Source organism: Lissotriton vulgaris, chromosome 11, assembly GCF_964263255.1.
Source record: "Lissotriton vulgaris chromosome 11, aLisVul1.2, whole genome shotgun sequence".
NCBI classification, from domain to species: Eukaryota; Metazoa; Chordata; class Amphibia; order Caudata; family Salamandridae; genus Lissotriton; species Lissotriton vulgaris.
Window position 1 is genome coordinate 1,084,923,553 of NC_141699.1, and position 17,828 is coordinate 1,084,941,380.

General features: G+C 50.4%; 1 protein-coding gene across 1 annotated transcript; it reads right to left on the minus strand.

Moving 5' to 3' along the window:
* Window positions 1-4,099: 4,099 nt before the first annotated feature.
* Window positions 4,100-15,961, minus strand: C11H2orf72 (chromosome 11 C2orf72 homolog). The gene is made up of 3 exons (XM_086944564.1): window positions 15,148-15,961; window positions 5,958-6,065; window positions 4,100-5,457 (listed from the first exon to the last, which is right to left on the minus strand). Exons 1-3 carry the CDS (start codon window positions 15,842-15,844, stop codon window positions 5,366-5,368), a joined length of 897 nt encoding a protein of 298 aa, XP_086800690.1. The 5' UTR covers window positions 15,845-15,961; the 3' UTR covers window positions 4,100-5,365.
* Window positions 15,962-17,828: the final 1,867 nt, after the last annotated feature.

Sequence of the window (17,828 nt, forward strand, 5' to 3'; positions counted from 1 at the left end):
AGTGCCCTAAGAGCCCATAAACTCCTGTCCCAGAGCCCTGCCCCAGTATCTGGGTCTCCCAGTTCCAGTGTTTGCGTCTCCCGTTCTTGAAATCCAGAGTGCTCATTCGTCAGTTCACCCTGGACTTGAGCGAGTGCCCCAAGAATCCATATCTTCTGTCCTAGAGCCCTGTTCCAGTATTTGCTGTTTGGGTCTTGAAACCTCTCTCTCCATTGGCCATGTCCCGCTGGGCTTGTACTGAGATTCCCAAGAGTTGGAGTCTGTCCCGAGTCCTCCCCCAGCCTCAGTCTCCTGTCCAGAGGCGGTGTGGACACTCGTGTGGTTGTCAATGCTCCACGTGCTCCTGGTTGGTACAGAAAGGTTCTGAAAGGAGTCTTGGCATCAGTGTTTTGAAGCATCTCTGTGGAAACAGTTGTGTCTTACGTTTCTTCTGGAATGCCCCGATGATTTACTCATAATCATACCTCTAATGTTGGTTTTCCTCACCAGCATCCCAACTCAGAAACGCTTGCCTCGTTCAGCAGTAAAGATGCACTAATTCTACCCAAAGCAACAATCTCTCTAGATATTACCTAGAATGATAGACCCCTCCCTTTCCTATAGAAAGACCTGGATGAAAGTGTGACTCCGGACTGTCTTGGTTGGGTGTAAGATGGTCTGCAAGGTCCCTGCACACGAAGCCTTACATCTCTGTCATAGGGCACAGCAAGGGAACAAACTCGCGGTCCCTTTCGTTCTCTGCATCAGCGCTTAATGTTGAGCGCTCAGGCACAACAACCCCAAACTCTACTCAATTTAAACCGCCCTCTCCTGTTTACAGTGGACTCAGACTGTAAATATACCAGACACATGGTTTTTAAAATAATGGTTCTGGATGAATCCTTATGGAGGCTGGGGTACATCAGTGGTGTTCAGCTGCGGGTGGGGCTAGAGGAAGAGGCTAGGGAGCGGGCCACGGATGGCTAGTCTGGTGGCATCAGGCAACAACTGAGGTCGCCTCAAGAAACTACTTCAGTGGTGCCTAGAATCAAATAGCATTTTGTCGAGGTTTAACTTGCTTGCAATATCTACTGATTGACCCATTCACCAAGTTTTCTTAACTAGAGGGAGGCTATGACTACATTTTTTGGGGTGGGCAAATCTCTTACATTAGATAAGGGCAGCACGATGACAAAAATATTTTACACGAAGGAGGCCCGAGGGTTTAAGAGCCGTGAGACCGACTGAAGGGCAGGTCACAAGCAGTCATTGTTCTGCTGGGGAGCCATCTCCACCCTGCTGCCCTTGGCTTAGACGACATTCCCAGCTCTCCAAGAGCAGCATTCCAAGCCTGCATCAAACAAAGCCATGCATTCAGCTCCAGTGACCACAGGACACACTTGAGGTCATGATATGACTCGTGAGACAAAGGCTCACGTCTCACAGGACCCAATCAACCGTCATCTTACAAAACCTTCCTTGTATCCAGTTCAGGTCCTTTCCCAATGTCACGGGATCACAAGCACTCACTTGAGGCGTTCCTGCTATCTGCAAAATCCTAGGCCGATGACCACAAAATGGTTTTTGGCCCTGTACATAAGCCCTTTCACATCTCAGAATTTTTTTTGTGATGCCTAAAAAGGATTTTGAAACACTGTCTGAAGTGCAAACAAGAGGGAACATGAAAGGGGGGCCTCCCAATGCTTAATTTGTAAAATATTATGTGCCAGGGCCCTGACCAGGAGACCACAGCAGCTTGCGCCACCCTTCGCCCCTATCATCTTTGCCAAAACAGCTACTAACCCCCTCTCTCGCCGGCAAGTGCGACAGTGCAGATTATTCCAGGTCCCAAAGCTAAAGAAATGGCTGAAATGCAGGTATTAGTACATTTTAATATATATTGTATTCATAAACAAACATTGTTCTGCACATCTCTAAATGAGATGAGCAGCGCCACCAGGTCCTACGTGCCGTGTTGACAATTAAGTGCCAATGCTGAGGACAGGAAACCACAGGCTCAAATTAAGCACTGGCAACCTTCTACCTGGTGCATGAGATTCAGAAAGGGGTGCATCGAATCACCACAATAACAATCAATCCATGATGCCCAAATAAGGTGGTAACTGACACACAAAGAGGAAGTTTCCCCTTTTTGAATTGTGCTCACAAAGTCGGGGGAACATACCGTGGTTTTTGGAATGACAGCCGGATTCACTCATTTTTTTCCAAACCGGAAATAGTTTTTATTAAAAAGCAGTGAATGAAATGCTTGATCTGTGTTGAACACCAGCGAAACACTTTCCTGGTTCATGATTTGGCGATGGTAAGAAGGAAGAACCAACTTTGTTCCTAGCTGGGCATTCCCCCATTAGAATCAGGAGATCAGAAATAAAGGAAGAAGGAGATACGAGCTTCGAAAATAAAGAAAACTAGAAGGAATATCTATATTGTCTCCAAATTGGAGATGTTCTTTTTACTTTTGGAAAGTTTGATGCATTCTGGGACCAAAAAACAGAAGCATTACAGAAAATCTCAATTAGTCCAGTAGGTTAGCATCATCTAGACTTTTTACCTGCATGAAGTCAAAAGGCTAATATTAGACAATTGGAAGGATTCTCGGTGACGAGAGATCTATCGCATTGAAGATCAACTGAATCACTGTGCAATTCAAGCAACATTTAGGTCGTTGATGTGGAGAGGCGTTAAGTCTGCTTGGGTATCAGCAGCCATATCTGTATTCACTTCCCCCCTTTCCAGCAGGCCGAGATCCAGCAGCAGACTAGGGGGCTCTTCCGCAACATGCCTAGCCCTGGACATACTCCTTTCTGGTCTTTCAATGCCTCCCGGGCGTTTGTTGAGAAATACTACATTCATCCGCAGAACGGCGGCCAAAACCACATCGAATGCACCAGGAAACTGAATCCTTCTCAAGACCTCTTTTTCGTTATGAAGTAAACTTTGAAAAGAGAGAAGGCATGCAATGCAGACTGTCCAGAAAAAAACGATGGAAAATGTAAACGTTATAAGAAAAACAAAAAAATAACACAAGCTGCGGCCCACACCAAAAGATGTTGATTGGAGAATGTTGCCAAATATAGTGTCAAAATAGGCAGAAATGTGTGTTTAGTATTTCTCAACTCCGCAGAAGAGAAAAACAACCTGCCTCTGAGATTCCCAAGTCAGGAAGCTTGGCCAGCGTTTCACTCTGACACTGTTACTTATCTGCTTCTTTTTCTTTTTCCCCTTGTAAAACGAGCACTAAAATAACCATAGGCATGACCCTTTATTCAAAGGTTTATTTGGACACCTTTAAAAAACATTTCTCGTACACAGTGTTCGTGTGGAGGTGGTCAGAGGTCATGAACACCGATAATCCTTTGGAAAGTATTGGGACATCCTTATTTTGAGGGACGGCGTTGGATCCAGCGCCAACTTTGGTTGTGGAGGTTGTAACTGGTCTGATCAAACAAGCAGAGAATTTACAGATTCTGAGCCTTATCAAAGGTATGACCAAAAAAATAAGCGTGACGAACCACAAACGATTGAATGGCTGCAGATAAAGGGATCCGCGTCTGCCCCGTATTTACACTGTTGAGGTACTCATTCTGAACCCCTGGGCCAGATTCATGCACGTTTGAAATAGGATATGGAAGCTTGCCAAGCACAAACCTGCAGGGAGAGCCTAAGTCAACAGGCAAAGCCTAAAGCGCTCCAAAGGGCAGCGGAGGAATCGAGATGGGTCAAATTCTAATGCTGAGAACCTAGTGGTATCAGAACGAGAAATCAGCCAGGTTTGGACCAAGCCTCTGTGCCAGGGAGGATACCCATGAAACAGTGAGGTGTGGCACCAAAGGGACTGTAGATGGCAGAGACACCATACAGAGTAGTGTGCGTTACTCTTATCCATTTTGAGGTTCTTGAGTTTATACTGTTCCTCAGAAGAATGTTTACCCGAAGTTAGCATTGAGCACTTGTGCATACACATTCATTACAAATATTATTTTTTTTAAAGCTGCTTTAAAGCCTGTCTGCTGAAAGGCAAAACCCAACCACGATGCAGGAAATGGCAGCATGAGAATATCAATATATTTCATAGCAATAAAAATCAAACCTTCAAAAATACCAGCTACGTTTTAATAGCGAAATTGACCAGGAATTGTGAACCAGAACAGAAGTACCTAAAATACATTTTAAGGATTCTCTGCAAGACTGGCATTACTGGTGAATGTCTAGGCTTCTGAAACAGGTGCACCACACTGAAAGGTCAGCTCTGAAACCTTGCATTGACCATGGCTCCGGCTCCAGCAGCACTTGAGAGGTTTCAGAACTCACCGCTCACCTTTTATCAGACTACAAAAATATCCAAGTCGTTTGTTCACAGATGTTGAATACTCATCGACCCACCATCACACATTTTCAATGGTTACAAATGTGCAGTGACCGCAGCAGAGCGGTCCCCAAAATCTTACCCTGTGGCTACAAGCCCACCAAAAAGCACATACCGTTTGAGAAAGATAACATGTACTTAAAAGGGAAGGAAATGTCACTGAAAAGAAGGGTGGAATGTTGGGTCTAATGGGCTGCAGGGTGTAATTAGAAGACAGGCATGGCTCATCTTAAGTTAAAGCAGTCTACCTTCCCATAGCAAGGAGAAGGCGATATCCCTGTGCCCATGCACAGGCTGCCAGCCCCCAGAAGACTGAGGAAGGCGCCTCCTCCTTGTGGGTGGGACACCTACAGGCCTCAAGGTCACAGGGTCAGCCACCCTTGATCAACATAACACCCTTCAAGCCCAATGCTAGAACCATTTCTGAACCATCGCTGCTAGATTCCACCTCCTCCTGGACGGGGTGCCTTTAGAAGTTCATTCTAAGGCCTCCATGAGTGGATCAAGTACAGTCGGTCACCCGCTTCTCCACGCTCAGGCTTGTCGAGTTTGTGCGCTGGATGCAGTCAGATGATGATGACGAACAAAGACTTTGTTAAATATTGTTTGATTATCATTCTCAGCAAATAACCCAGAAGTCCATAAAGTCACATTCGAACAGGGAGCAGTCACATGAGAAAAGGCACTTCCTCTAGTTTCAAGTATTTGTCTCATCTCACAAATGGCGTATCCTGGCCATCTTTCACATTCTGTTGTCCAATTAAAAGTCTGCCATTAATATACAACGGCGTGGCTTTAAAAAAAAGTCACTTTTTGAAGCAATTTTAGCAGCAACAATGTAGAGTAGGTTTTAGGCGGTTGCTCAGCAAATCTAACCCTCCATGATGTCCACTCGCATCGAGAGGACCACTCCCAAGCGACCTCCTCTGAATGCGGCCCAAAGGAGGGCTCCATAAAAGGATGCTGTACTTCCACTTCTCGCTCCTCCATTCCAAGGCACTACGTGTCCGTGTGGTTCTCTTCACAGTTCCCGTTGGCTAACTCACAGAGGGCCTTCAGGGCAATGCCTTCATCTGGATGTTGTGGAATCTCTGCAACGAGACAACGCGTTAGCACAAGAGATAGCAACAATTAACTCTAGTCCACCATTTAGAAAAGCAGAGCTACATGAGTGGTTATAAATGCAACCTGAATTTAGATGATCTAAGAGTTTGAGAGATTGACCAAGATTTATACTTGTCCCACTTCTAGGACCTCTTGTGGTGCTGCTTCTCAGGACTTCCGGAGTAATGTGGAAGAAGGGAAAAGCCATTATGTCAGTCTAGGAACGCCATGCTCCTTTAGAAGGATGGCTGAAGCTATTAGAGAAGGTAAATATTGCAAATGGCGGAGATGATGTAGGGGAGAACTAACACCAGACTGGTGTTGCACACCGAGTTGTATTGTCAATACTGTGACTGAGGGTGTGCGTTTCAGAGGACGATATATCTGATAAAGTCACTACAGAGAGGGTCCAAGTACTAAATTAGGAGCGTGTGGGTACTCAGCACAACTGCAGATACAAGACGACTCCGCAACGCTGCCTACTTACCCCCAGAGAGATTTTTACCAGCTTTCAGGGAGTTGCCATTCCTCCTCCGCCTCCAGGGAAAGCACTTTAGGAGCGTGGAAACCTTCTGCTCGCTTCCTGGATCTACATCTGAAAAATACAAAAGGTGATCATAGAACTAAGTCCCAATACAGTATCTGCAAAGAAGGCGATACAATGAAGGTTACAAGAGTATTATGAGCCATGTGGGCCGTGGACAAGCATCTCAAGCACCATAACACTTGCCCCAAGATCGCACCAAAGAAAAAGAAATCTCTCAAGTCCCATTTTCCAGACCTTATGACCAGAGTAAGCTGCATACCTAAAACCTGCCACTGTTACACTGACACCCATCCTCCATTCTCGCGGATAGACAGTTGTAGCGTGGCCGTTCTTTAGTCAGTCTTCCCTGTCGATTGATACCTAGTTAACGTGACATTTAGTCAAGAAACATGGACACTGGTCACAAATGGTTAGCCGTGCAAACCTCTCCAGGCTCTAAGGCCCTGCACAGGACCTCATTGCACAGCTGCCTTCATCATCACCGATGACATCACACGTCATCTCCTCAATTACATCGATGACATAACTATGTCTCCTCAGTTGTTGGTGTATGTATTATTCACCGAGGGTTTAGTGCGTGCTGTCGTCGTTTGTCTTATCGTCCAAGCTGAAGTCAACCAGTGCCCAGCTCCTGTGTCTAGATAACACACTGACCATGGCCTTAAGACATGCAAGGAGTGAGTGTGCACAGCCTACACCCAGTTAACAGAATCCACAGCACACAGTGTAGCCACACCCCCTGCACACAGCCTTAGAATTGAGATTGAGTGAAGAGGATTGCCTTCAGCAAAGCACTATGCCAAGCCACTGCACGGACAGAAGTCATTGCACTCTGCCTTCGACGGAGTGCAAGGTTTGGCTTTACACCAGTTCCTGTGCTCAACCCTTGTGTTGGGACAAATGGCCTTCTGCACACACAGCCTTCGGCCATACACTGCAGCGGAGGAGCGCAGCGGCTTGGCCTCCAGGCCTTCTGCACACACAGCCTTCGGCCATGCACTGCAGCGGAGGAGCACAGCGGCCTGGCCTCCAGTCAGACACAGCACAGTAGTATAGACATAACCCACAGCACATGGCCTGTGCTCATGCGCCCTGAGGGTTAAGTGCAGGACCTAGTAAAGACCATGCCTAGACCAAACCTCTTAGGTGTCCATTCCTATTGGCCAAAAAGTTCCTGGGTCTGCTTCTTTTTCCTTATCATATAGAAGAAACATGAAAGGCAGCATTTGCATTCAAAGACTACTGAAAGCGTCAAATTTTAACTTCAAGTTAATTCTCCCTTTCAGTGTCGAGCCAGATCGAGTTTTAATTGCTGTGCCTGAAGAAGGAGTTTTGTTTCCGGGTTTCTGTTGCTAAGGGTTACACTACCCGTGCTGTTCATAGCGATGACATCGATGAGGTGATACAGGATGTCGTCAGAGGTGTCATCTATGGGGTCATTTGTGATGTGGTGGGAGGCTGTGGGCAGTGCATTTTGGGTCACAGTAAGGGTTTATGAAACAAATAGTAACCTTCAGTAGTTTTTAGGGTTTGCTTTTTAACCATAAAATGACTGACTTTTTTTTCTCCAAGAAACTTCTGAGGTTCCTTATTTATAAGTATCCATATTTGTTATGAGCAAAAGAAATCTTAAATTATCGCTAAAGCTTTTTCAGCGATTTTTGTTGATTTGAATATAAACTACACTATGTTTTTATTCAACTATTACTAACTCTATGTGCGGCCAGCCCGCGTGCACATGGCATGGCGGTAACAGCTCTGCACGTAGCTCCAATGGAGGACAGGCCTGCACTTGACTTCCTTTGTAGATAACCCCCACTACAGCAAGGCCATTTGGGTTATGCACGGTGAAACCAAACCCTGAAGTGCACAGCCTTCATTCATGCCCAGAGGGGACTGGACTGGTGTCCACCCTCCTGTGTAGCTCGACGTTTGGCAATGGATTGGCCACAGGGAATTGCTGAGTTCAGGCCCTGGTGAAATGTTTGTTAGGTTTGCATAATCTTGCGTAATTTCTTGTTATGTGATATTCTGCCATGTGATGTAATTAGCAGAAGAACCCATAAGAGTCGGAGATTGGGAGAGGAGCAAGGTAATCACAATTTTTTTGGGGGGTGTTTTTTATTTTTGTATTTCCCCCGCGCTGGCCCACCACTTCGCATTGCGATCAGCTGCCACTGGTGTTATCAAGTGGAATCAAGAAGAGTAGTCTTGACGTTGTGCAAATCAAGCATTTGGCAGCACACACCTACTGCTAACCACTGGTTGTCTTTATAGTCACTCATTTCCTTGAGTGTCTGGTCAGTGCATGTCACTTCCTCTTTGTGGGTTTGCCCCTTCCCTGGAGCATGGCCTAAGTACTGCTTCCTTGTGCAGTGTCCTTCCACTAGTAGTGCTTTCAGAGCCACTTTTTTCTTTTAGATGCAGCACTACATAAGAGTGCATGTGTTTGGAGGCTGTCGCACCCGTCATGCTACTTATCGTTGCTTGCCTCCTCCTGCATGGTTGCGTGCACCCCACTCCATCTGGGTTGCTGCTTGCCCTGTCCCTGCAGCGTTGTTGCTCACCCCACCCCACCCCACCCCAGTTGTTCCTTGCCCCCTCTCCCGCTCCCGTGTTGTTCATCCTGATGTTTCTTGCTCCTTCCCTCCCACATTGTTGCTTGCCCCTGCTTTCCTGCCCCTCTCCTATGTTGTAGCTTCACCAGGCATTGTAGCTTGCCCTGTTTTCTGCACTGTCCCCCTCCCGAGGAAAAAAATATGCAAGGATGCAGCTATCACTGTCTGCGTTAGACCACTTTTTTGCTTTAACATTCAGCCATGCTGCACAGTAGCTGTGCTGCTGACCAACATGGCTAAAAGACACTTGCAAAGCCAACAGAGAACTATTGACTTTGCCAATGCTTGCCACTGTTACCACTACTTAAAGAAAGCAGTCAACATGGAGTCTTCAGCCCCACTCCAGCCCTATCGCTTACGCAACAATTACAAGCATTGGCAAAGCCAATAGGCCTTGCCTACAAGAGCTTCTGGCGTTATCGCTGTTTTGTAGTCATGCTGTACAGCAGTGCGGCTGCAGTGCAGCAGGACTAAAAGAAATTAAGAAATCACTGAGGCAGCTAGAACTGGCCAGGTCATAGCGATTTTGATAAGTACTTTTAGCCGTGCTGCACCGAAGCCTCTCTTGTACAGCATGGCTCCAAAACACTGACAAAGCCAATAGATCTCATAAGCGAGACCTACTGGATTTGCCAAAGATAGTAAGCAATGACCACTACCCTGCTCCCCATGACAGAGATGGGGCCACTATTTTCAAAAGGCAACATGAGTAACACGGTTAAAGACGCCATGGAAGTACACGACCAAGCACTGGCAAAGCCAAACCGATCTGGCACTAAATGCATATCTTTTGGGTTTGCCAGTGCTTATTCTGTTTGTGAATGTTTTTTGTATTTACACAAGTGACACTAGAGTGGCCTAGCAGCACTGTTGGGAAATCTGACAGACAAGTATAGTCTAAAAGCCGTTTTATTCTTCCCTAGAAGAGAGTCCATAACATGCGGAACCTCAAATCACATCCTAGTATATAAAGCTATTCCACTCCTGCAATGCCTACTCAGGGACAGCCTTCCAGACGGACTACCACATCTGCCGGTGATGCTCTGTTCCATTTCAAGCTAGAAAGCGATTCTGGAAACGCCCCGTATGTTTATTTTTGCATTTCAGAGGTTCATGGGTGTGTGCAGAAAAACTGGCTCTGCTTGAATGGCGAGAAAACAGAAGATCCTGTGTGCCCTGGCAAAGAAGCTCCCTGGACTTATCGGACGCCTCCCAATCAAGCACTGAAAGAGTCTCCTAGGCGTGCTGTTTGACAGTAAGCCCTCCCATCACCAATTAAATGATTTCTCTAAACACCTGGCATCCCTAAAGGATTTTCTAAACACCTTCCATCTCCTAAAGGAGTTAATCCAACTCTTTCACTTCTCACATAACCCTGCACTGGTAATGTTGAGGCTGAAATACTCCAATAGCACCTACGCTTATCTCCCACACATCACTCTCAAAAACCCAAAAAGGTCAAGAACTAGGTTAATCCTCCGCTCTTTAGCCTAAAACTACATAATCAAATCACGGCAACACTGAAGTCTCTCCACTAGCTGCAGGAAAAAAAAAACACCCAATGTCCCATAAAGAGACTACTGAAGGAGAAATGACCCACGTTCAAGAAAACCTAAGACATTTTCTCTACAACCCACCATGCAGTTAGTCCAATGCTCTATAGTAGGCAAGTACTCGCCGCCTGTAACTCTATCCTTCTGTCCGGTGAGTGCGGACACCAGCCTGGCTCTGCCTTGACCATTTCAGGCTTCCAGGATGATGAGACCTCTTCCCCATAGACTAGTCCCAAACTTCACCCTAAATGACCTGTACCGTAACCAACAGTAAAGATTGTACTTCTATGTTTGGGTATCCCAAAGTGCTCCGCGGATACAGAGTAGTGGCCAGTACTGCTTCAAAGAAGCCTAAATAAATCAAGTTGCGAATGAGCCCCTACGGTGAACAGCAGCTCACAACAGAGTGCATTTGTATGCCTTTACAGACTAATTGGCATATGAGCTGGATTATGAAATGTGGCCAATAATTATACAATCCATACTGAATGTAGCACAGATCAAGAACTAAGCAGTACATTTGGGTAGTTCAGAATCCATGTCGCCGCCAGCTACACAAGGGTGATAAAAGAAAGTGATACAACTCACGAAAAACAGCAATAAATACAAAAATCATATTATGCTATTTTTGTGCAGCGAAGTATTTGACAATATCTTGATCTCTTAGCGTGTTAAGTTCTCAGGGCAGACTGATGTCTGTTGACTACCCAGGGGGTCATTCTGGGATTGGGAGTGTGGTGGGGGCGAAAATTCAACTTCCCCCAACCAAAATGTGTGGGAAGTCGATGTGGGACGAGGCTTTCCCTTTGATGTTATTTCAAGAGGTTTTTGGACAGCACGGGTTGAAGGACCGATCTGGCCACCCGTAAGGGCAAGGGGGCATTCATAGGTTATACGCCTGTGGTCTTGCGGTGCTCTGCAGAAAGGGGTCTGGGTTGCCCCATGGCAGCCAACCAGTGTTGTCTTGTAAGCTCCGCCATGATAGAAAGTGCAGTTTCCTTCCTATCTGGGATACAGTGACATTGTTGCTGATCCAATGAACACAATGTCGCCCAGATTTCTTGATTCGCTATTTCATAGGTAGTTGGAACAGGTCCATTCTGCACTTGGCCAATTTCGGTGGTTTTCAATCTGATTGATCCACTTTCCCTCACCTGGTATTTCCTGATCCAATATCACTCTGTTATGGATCTCCCACATCAAGCGCGCCATACAGCGGTTCTCCCGTAGAATAGGGGAACCTGGTTTTCCATTCCACACATCACTTTAGGGGAAATGGTGTCCAGATCTCCCTGGTGGCAGCCCATGCCTGCTTCACAGTGGGTGGCGCCGAGCATATCTGACCTTCCTTTTGAGACCCCACCTCATCGGCAGTCCCATCTAAGGCCACCCCAACTGCGGACAGCGATCGATAAGTGCTGTGGATTTTGAGAACTGAACTCCACCGAGTTGATTCTACACTGCGAGTGAGTACTGAGCTCTGTGAAGCCACCACCATGGCTGAAAGAGGGATTTCCTGTACCTTGTGCCACAGCAGCTGAAGGACATGCCCATGAGCAATGACAAGCGTCCTCTGTATGAAGGGACTGAAGAAGGGTGAGCTCTGTCGTCCACATTAGTGTCGCAAAGTTTACGCTATAGAAGCAACAGTTCAGAAGGTGAAGACGCCAGAAGGCCTTGGTGACTGCATGCCGACAACAGAAAGGAGGACAGTCGTCCGACAGCAGAGGGAACACCCTGAGGACTAAGAACAGCGACACAGGTGGAGGTGAGAGGGGACACTGGGGATGTCACAACAGAGGTTGGATAACTTGATGGGAGCCAATGTAGGTGTTGAGAGTGAAACACTGAAGAGCGTAGGGAAAACCCCTACGCTACTTGTCACACAGCTACGGGCAGAAGGCCTCTGTAAAGTATTCAAATGATTAATCAAAAATATTCATCATTTACCAGATGGTTTATTTATATCTACTGGACCTTGATTTCTCATGCAGTATCAATATTAATGTACATCACATTTCTTTCTGGTTTATAAATTCAACAAATAATGTATTCAATCTGTGAGTTTTTTGTTCACTCAATACAATTAAATCACATGAAATGGTTTAGATAAGATCAAAACTCAAAGAAAGACCCAATGCATTTCGGGTTCTAACCGAACCCTTCATCAGGGTATAAGTGCTAAAACATATTTATAACAGTACAAGATTTTTTGATGTCCGTTGTGCGCTCTTCAGTGTTTCATTCGTAATTTTGAGGGCTTAGGGCACGCGCCCCCACACTTGTTAGCACGCAAAATAACACACACTGTGTAGACTTTAAGGTGGATTAAATTGAATAGACTTGACAAAAGTCGGTGTGCAGGCCCACCATTCGCATAGGTGTTGAGTGTCATCCATGAGCTCGAATAATGCCACAGACACGGATGGAAGAAGGGCTCTGCCAGAAGGGGCGTGCCCAGGTGATCTGAAAGACGTGCAGACTGGCACGAAGGTGCCATTTAAATGCAGCGAGGGCCATCGTTTCAAGTCTGGGGAGATTAAATTCCAAGCGCAGCAATACAAAAAATAGAAATAAGGTGCTTATGGCTGAGGGCGGGAACACGCTATTCTTTTATCCCGAACTTGCTGCCAGAACTTTGAGGATTAAGATAGCTTTGATGAAAAGACACGGTGGCCCGTGGGTCGCGGTTTAGGAGGGCCTCCTAATTTGATGGAGGGTGCGGCATCAAGCTCGCACAGAAGGGGCTCAGCCAGGGCCTTTTACAAAAAAACAGCACTCGGATTTGGATTCCAAGAGGATTAATTACTCTATTTTCAGGGCTCTCCATTTGGGTGACATTGGGATGGGATGAATATCTGGAAAGAGTATTTTAAGGGGCAGCAGTGGAGTTGAGAATCGTGGAGTCTGGCTCTTGAAACAACTGTTACTGCTTATTTTCTTAGCTTTGCCTTTCCTTCCCTTATCTCCCTATGGAATAGCTGTGTTCTCGGAATATTGTAGCATTAGTTACAGCGAAAAGATCATGTGCAACAGGTCACGTGTACATTTCCACTCGCAGCATTTATTGTAGTTGTAGATTAAACAAGGTTGCCACTGTGGATTTTCGACGCTACCTCCTACTGGGTTGAAATAAAAGGATGTACACCAGAAACTAACTTTAAAAGCCAACCACCGGCTGGAGGCAATGATCAGGTTCGAAGCCCTTTGCACTGCAGGTCAGGTCTGTTGAGATAAGGCCATGAAATGCATGCAAGCAAGTAGTACCCTTCTGTGCAGTCTACAGAAATCTGAGCTCAGCCGTTGCACACCTGACGGCCCCAAGAGCCTTCAAACTCACGAAGGATGGAGGGAGGGCCCCAAGGGCCCATGGCCCCAGGCTGTGGACTATGTTCCCTTAGGGAAGGCCTTAAATTGGACGGTTTCAGCTCTCCTAACCCCGCACTCCTCGCTACAAAGAAGCCTGGTTGTCAGCAGATGAGGCAAAAACCACAGAGCTTATGAAACAACTGTGTACACAGCTGAACTGTTTTTATGCAGTTGGGGGTTTATTTTGGCAATTCTTCTCAACATGCCAGTCTTGCTCTAATGTCACTCCCAGATGGAGCCTCGGGCAGTTTACGCCAGTACCCTGCCCCCTGCTCCTGGCGGTAAGCCCTCAAACAAAGCAACATGGTTTCACAAGCGGGAAATAAAGGCTTAGTACATTTTGGACGGAAGGCAGCTAATAACGCCCCTTTCACTTGGTCCCTCAAACCTCGATGGTAGCCTTGTGCGCCTAGCAACCATGCTCTGTGCCTCTTACTCGCAGACTCGTGTCACACCCACCGCCTTCGCCCCTTTATCTCGCTCAGTCTAGTGCGCCCCTCACATCCACGCCTATCATTACCCTAATCTGCCTCCTACTTTCACACCGGTGTCACACACAGAGCATCAAAGCGATCGCTTGCACACGTGTCACTTCGACACCACCGCACTTCCACATGTCTCAGACACAAATCACGTCAGAGCACCTTGTAAACAAACCCTCAGTTCCACACCTGTGGAACACAGACTACACACACTCCAGAGCCCTTGCTTCCAAACCGGTCACACACACCACCCCAGTGGATCACTCACTTGCACACCCATCACATGGTCCATTTCCATCCCCACAGCTGCCACACCCCTCACCTCAGAGCACACTACAGTTGCATATCCATCTCACACCCCCACATCAGTGAGCCACTCTTTTCTTAAAGTGCCAGACACACCCACAACTAAAGTGTGCCACTCACCACGCCAGTTACACCCTTTTATTTCAGACCACAACGTGTCCCGCCGCCTCACCTTAGTACACCCTGCACTTCCACGGCTGTCATAAACCACTCACATCCCTTTAGCCTGCCGACATGTCACATCCCCTCACTCCCGTCACATATAACCGCTCACGTTCACACCTGAGGCTGTCATACACAACACCATCACACATGGCACACACCCTCACACCTGTGGCACACACACACCCACACCTGTCACACACACACCCTCACACCTGTCACACACACACCCTCACACCTGTCACACACACACCCTCACACCTGTCACACACACAGCCTCACACCTGTCACACACACTCTCACACCTGTCACACACACACACACCCTCACACCTGTCACACACACACACTCACACCTGTCACACACAGCCTCACACCTGTCATACACACACCCTCACACCTGTCTCACACACCCTCACACCTGTCACACACACCTGTCACACACACCCTGACACCTGTCACACACAGCCTCACACCTGTCACACACACACACAGCCTCACACCTGTCACACACACCCTCACACCTGTCACACACACCCTCACTTCCACCTTTACATTTATCCTCATTTGTACCTGAACCACCCCTCAATGTTACCGGTCACAGCCCCCTCCCCACCCCCGCAGGCCCCCGGGCTCCTCACCGGGGCGGGTGTCCGCGGCCCTCAGCGCCCGGCAGGCGGCCCTCTTCACCCCCAGGGCGGAGCTCGGGTCTCCGGGCCGGTAGAGCGCCGTTTGCAGCGGGGACTCCTCGGGAGGGGGCGCGGGGGCCCCGGGGAGGAAGACGGAGGAAAGCAGGGCGAGCAGGAGGGGCTCCGGGGCCCCCAGCGGGGCCGAGGCCGGGAATTCCAGGGGTCCTGATGCCGCGGGGCCCTCCGGGGCTTCAAGGATGACCGGGTCCGCGGGGCCCCCCGGGGCTCCCAGGGGGCCAGGGTCCTTCTGTACAGCGGGGGAGGCCGGGGGCTCCAGCACCACCACCCCCACCACGGCGGGCCCCGGGCCCCGGCCGCGCTGCCGCAGGTCCCTCAGCACCTCCCGCAGCCGCCGCCGCTCCGCGGGGCTCTGCACCGAGCCCAGGCGGAAGAGCACGAAGAGGAGCCGGGAGCGCAGCCGGCGGTCCGGGGGCGGCCCCGGGGCGGGGGCGAGGCCGGGGGGCTCCTCGGGGCTGCTCTCCCCGGCCGGCCCGCAGCTCACCCCGAAGACGTCCCGTGCGAAGCCCCGCAGCAGCTCCCGGCTCGGGCCGCGCTCCCACAGCTCCCCGACCAGCAGCGCCCGCCCCGGGCCGCCGATGCCGGACAGAGCGTCCGCGAAGAGGCGCTCCGACTCCAGCTCCGGGGCCATGAGGAATGTGCGTCCGGGAGACGAGGCGCTGGAGACGGGAGGCAGAGGCCCTGGGAGACCGCCCCCGGAGCAGGGACAGTGCCAGCAGCAGAGGCTGGGCCTCCAAGGGTCCTCCCACCGAGAGCCGCCGCCTCCAACGCCAGCACCGCCCGGTCTGGCCCTGTCTCCGCCCCGGAGCCGACGCAGGCCGCGCTGAGAGAACTGGACGGGCCCTGCCCAGAGGGGCAAACTACAACTGGGAGGCCTCGCCCACGCGAGGCGCCACACGCCACACCCCCACCCCACTCTGAGCAGCACTAGGCCTCACCCCTGACCAACACTAGGCCTCACCCCTGACCAACACTAGGCCTCACCCCTACCAGCACTAGGCCTCACCCCTGACCAGCACTAGGCCCCACCCCTGACCAGCTCTAGCCCTCACCCTGACCAGCACTAGGCTTCACCCTGGGCCAGCACTAGGCCTCACCCTGACCAGCACTAGGCCTCACCCCTGACCAGCACTAGGCCTCATCCCTGACCAGTACTAGGCCTTACCCTGACCAGCACTAGCCCCCACCCCTGACCAGCACTAGGCCCCACCCCTGACCAGCACTAGGCCTCACCCTGACCAGCACTAGGCCTCACCTTTGACCAGGACTAGGCCCCACCCCTGACCAGCACTAGGCCTCACCCCTGACCAGTACTAGGCCCCACCCCTGACCAGCACTAGGCTTCACCCTGGGCCAGCACTAGGCCTCACCCCTGACCAGCACTAGGCCTCACCCCTGACCAGCACTAGGCCCCACCCCTGACCAGCTCTAGGCCTCACCCTGACCAGCACTAGGCCTCACCCCTGACCAGCACTAGGCCTCACCCCTGACCAGTACTAGGCCCCACCCCTGACCAGCACTAGGCTTCACCCTGGGCCAGAACTAGGCCTCACCCCTGACCAGCACTAGCCCCCACCCCTGACCAGCACTAGGCCCCACCCCTGACCACCCTGACCAGCACTAGGCCTCACCCTGACCAGCACTAGGCCTCACCCTGACCAGCACTATGCCGCGCTGAGAGAACTGGACGGGCCCTGCCCAGAGGGGCAAACTACAACTGGGAGGCCTCGCCCACGCGAGACGCCACACGCCACACCCCCACCCCACTCTGACCAGAACTAGGCCTCACCCCTGACCAGCACTAGGCCTCACCCCTGACCAGCACTAGGCCTCACCCCCGGGCCAGCACCAGGCCTCACCCCTAACCAGCACTAGGACCCACCCCTGACCAGCACTAGGCTTCACCCTGACCAGCACTAGGCCTCACCCCCGGGCCAGCACCAGGCCTCACCCCTAACCAGCACTAGGACCCACCCCTGACCAGCACTAGGCTTCACCCTGACCAGCACTAGGCCTCACACCTGACCAGCACCAGGCCTCACCCCTGACCAGCACCAGACCTCACCCCTGACCAACACTAGGCCTCACTCCTGACCACCACTAGGCCCCACCCCTGACCAGCACTAGGCTTCACCCTGGGCCAGCACTAGGCCTCACCCCTGACCAGCACTAGGCCTCACCCCTGACCAGCACTAGGCCTCACCCTGACCAGCACTAGCCCCCACCCCTGACTAGCACTAGGCCCCACCCCTGACCAGCACTAGGCCTCACCCTGACCAGCACTAGGCCTCACCCTGACCAGCACTAGGCCTCACCCTGACCAGCACTAGGCCTCACCCCTGACCAGCACTAGGCCTCACCCCTGACCAGCACTAGGCCTTACCCTGGGCCAGCACTAGGCCCCACCCCTGACCAGCACTAGGCCCAACCCCTGACCAGCACTAGGCTTCACCCTGGGCCAGCACTAGGCCTCACCCCTGACAGGCACCAGGCCCCACACCTGACCAGCAATAGGCTTCACCCTGGGCCAGCACTAGGCCCCACCCCTGACCAGCACTAGGCTTCACCCTGGGCCAGCACTAGGCCTCACCCCTGACCAGCACTAGGCCTCACCT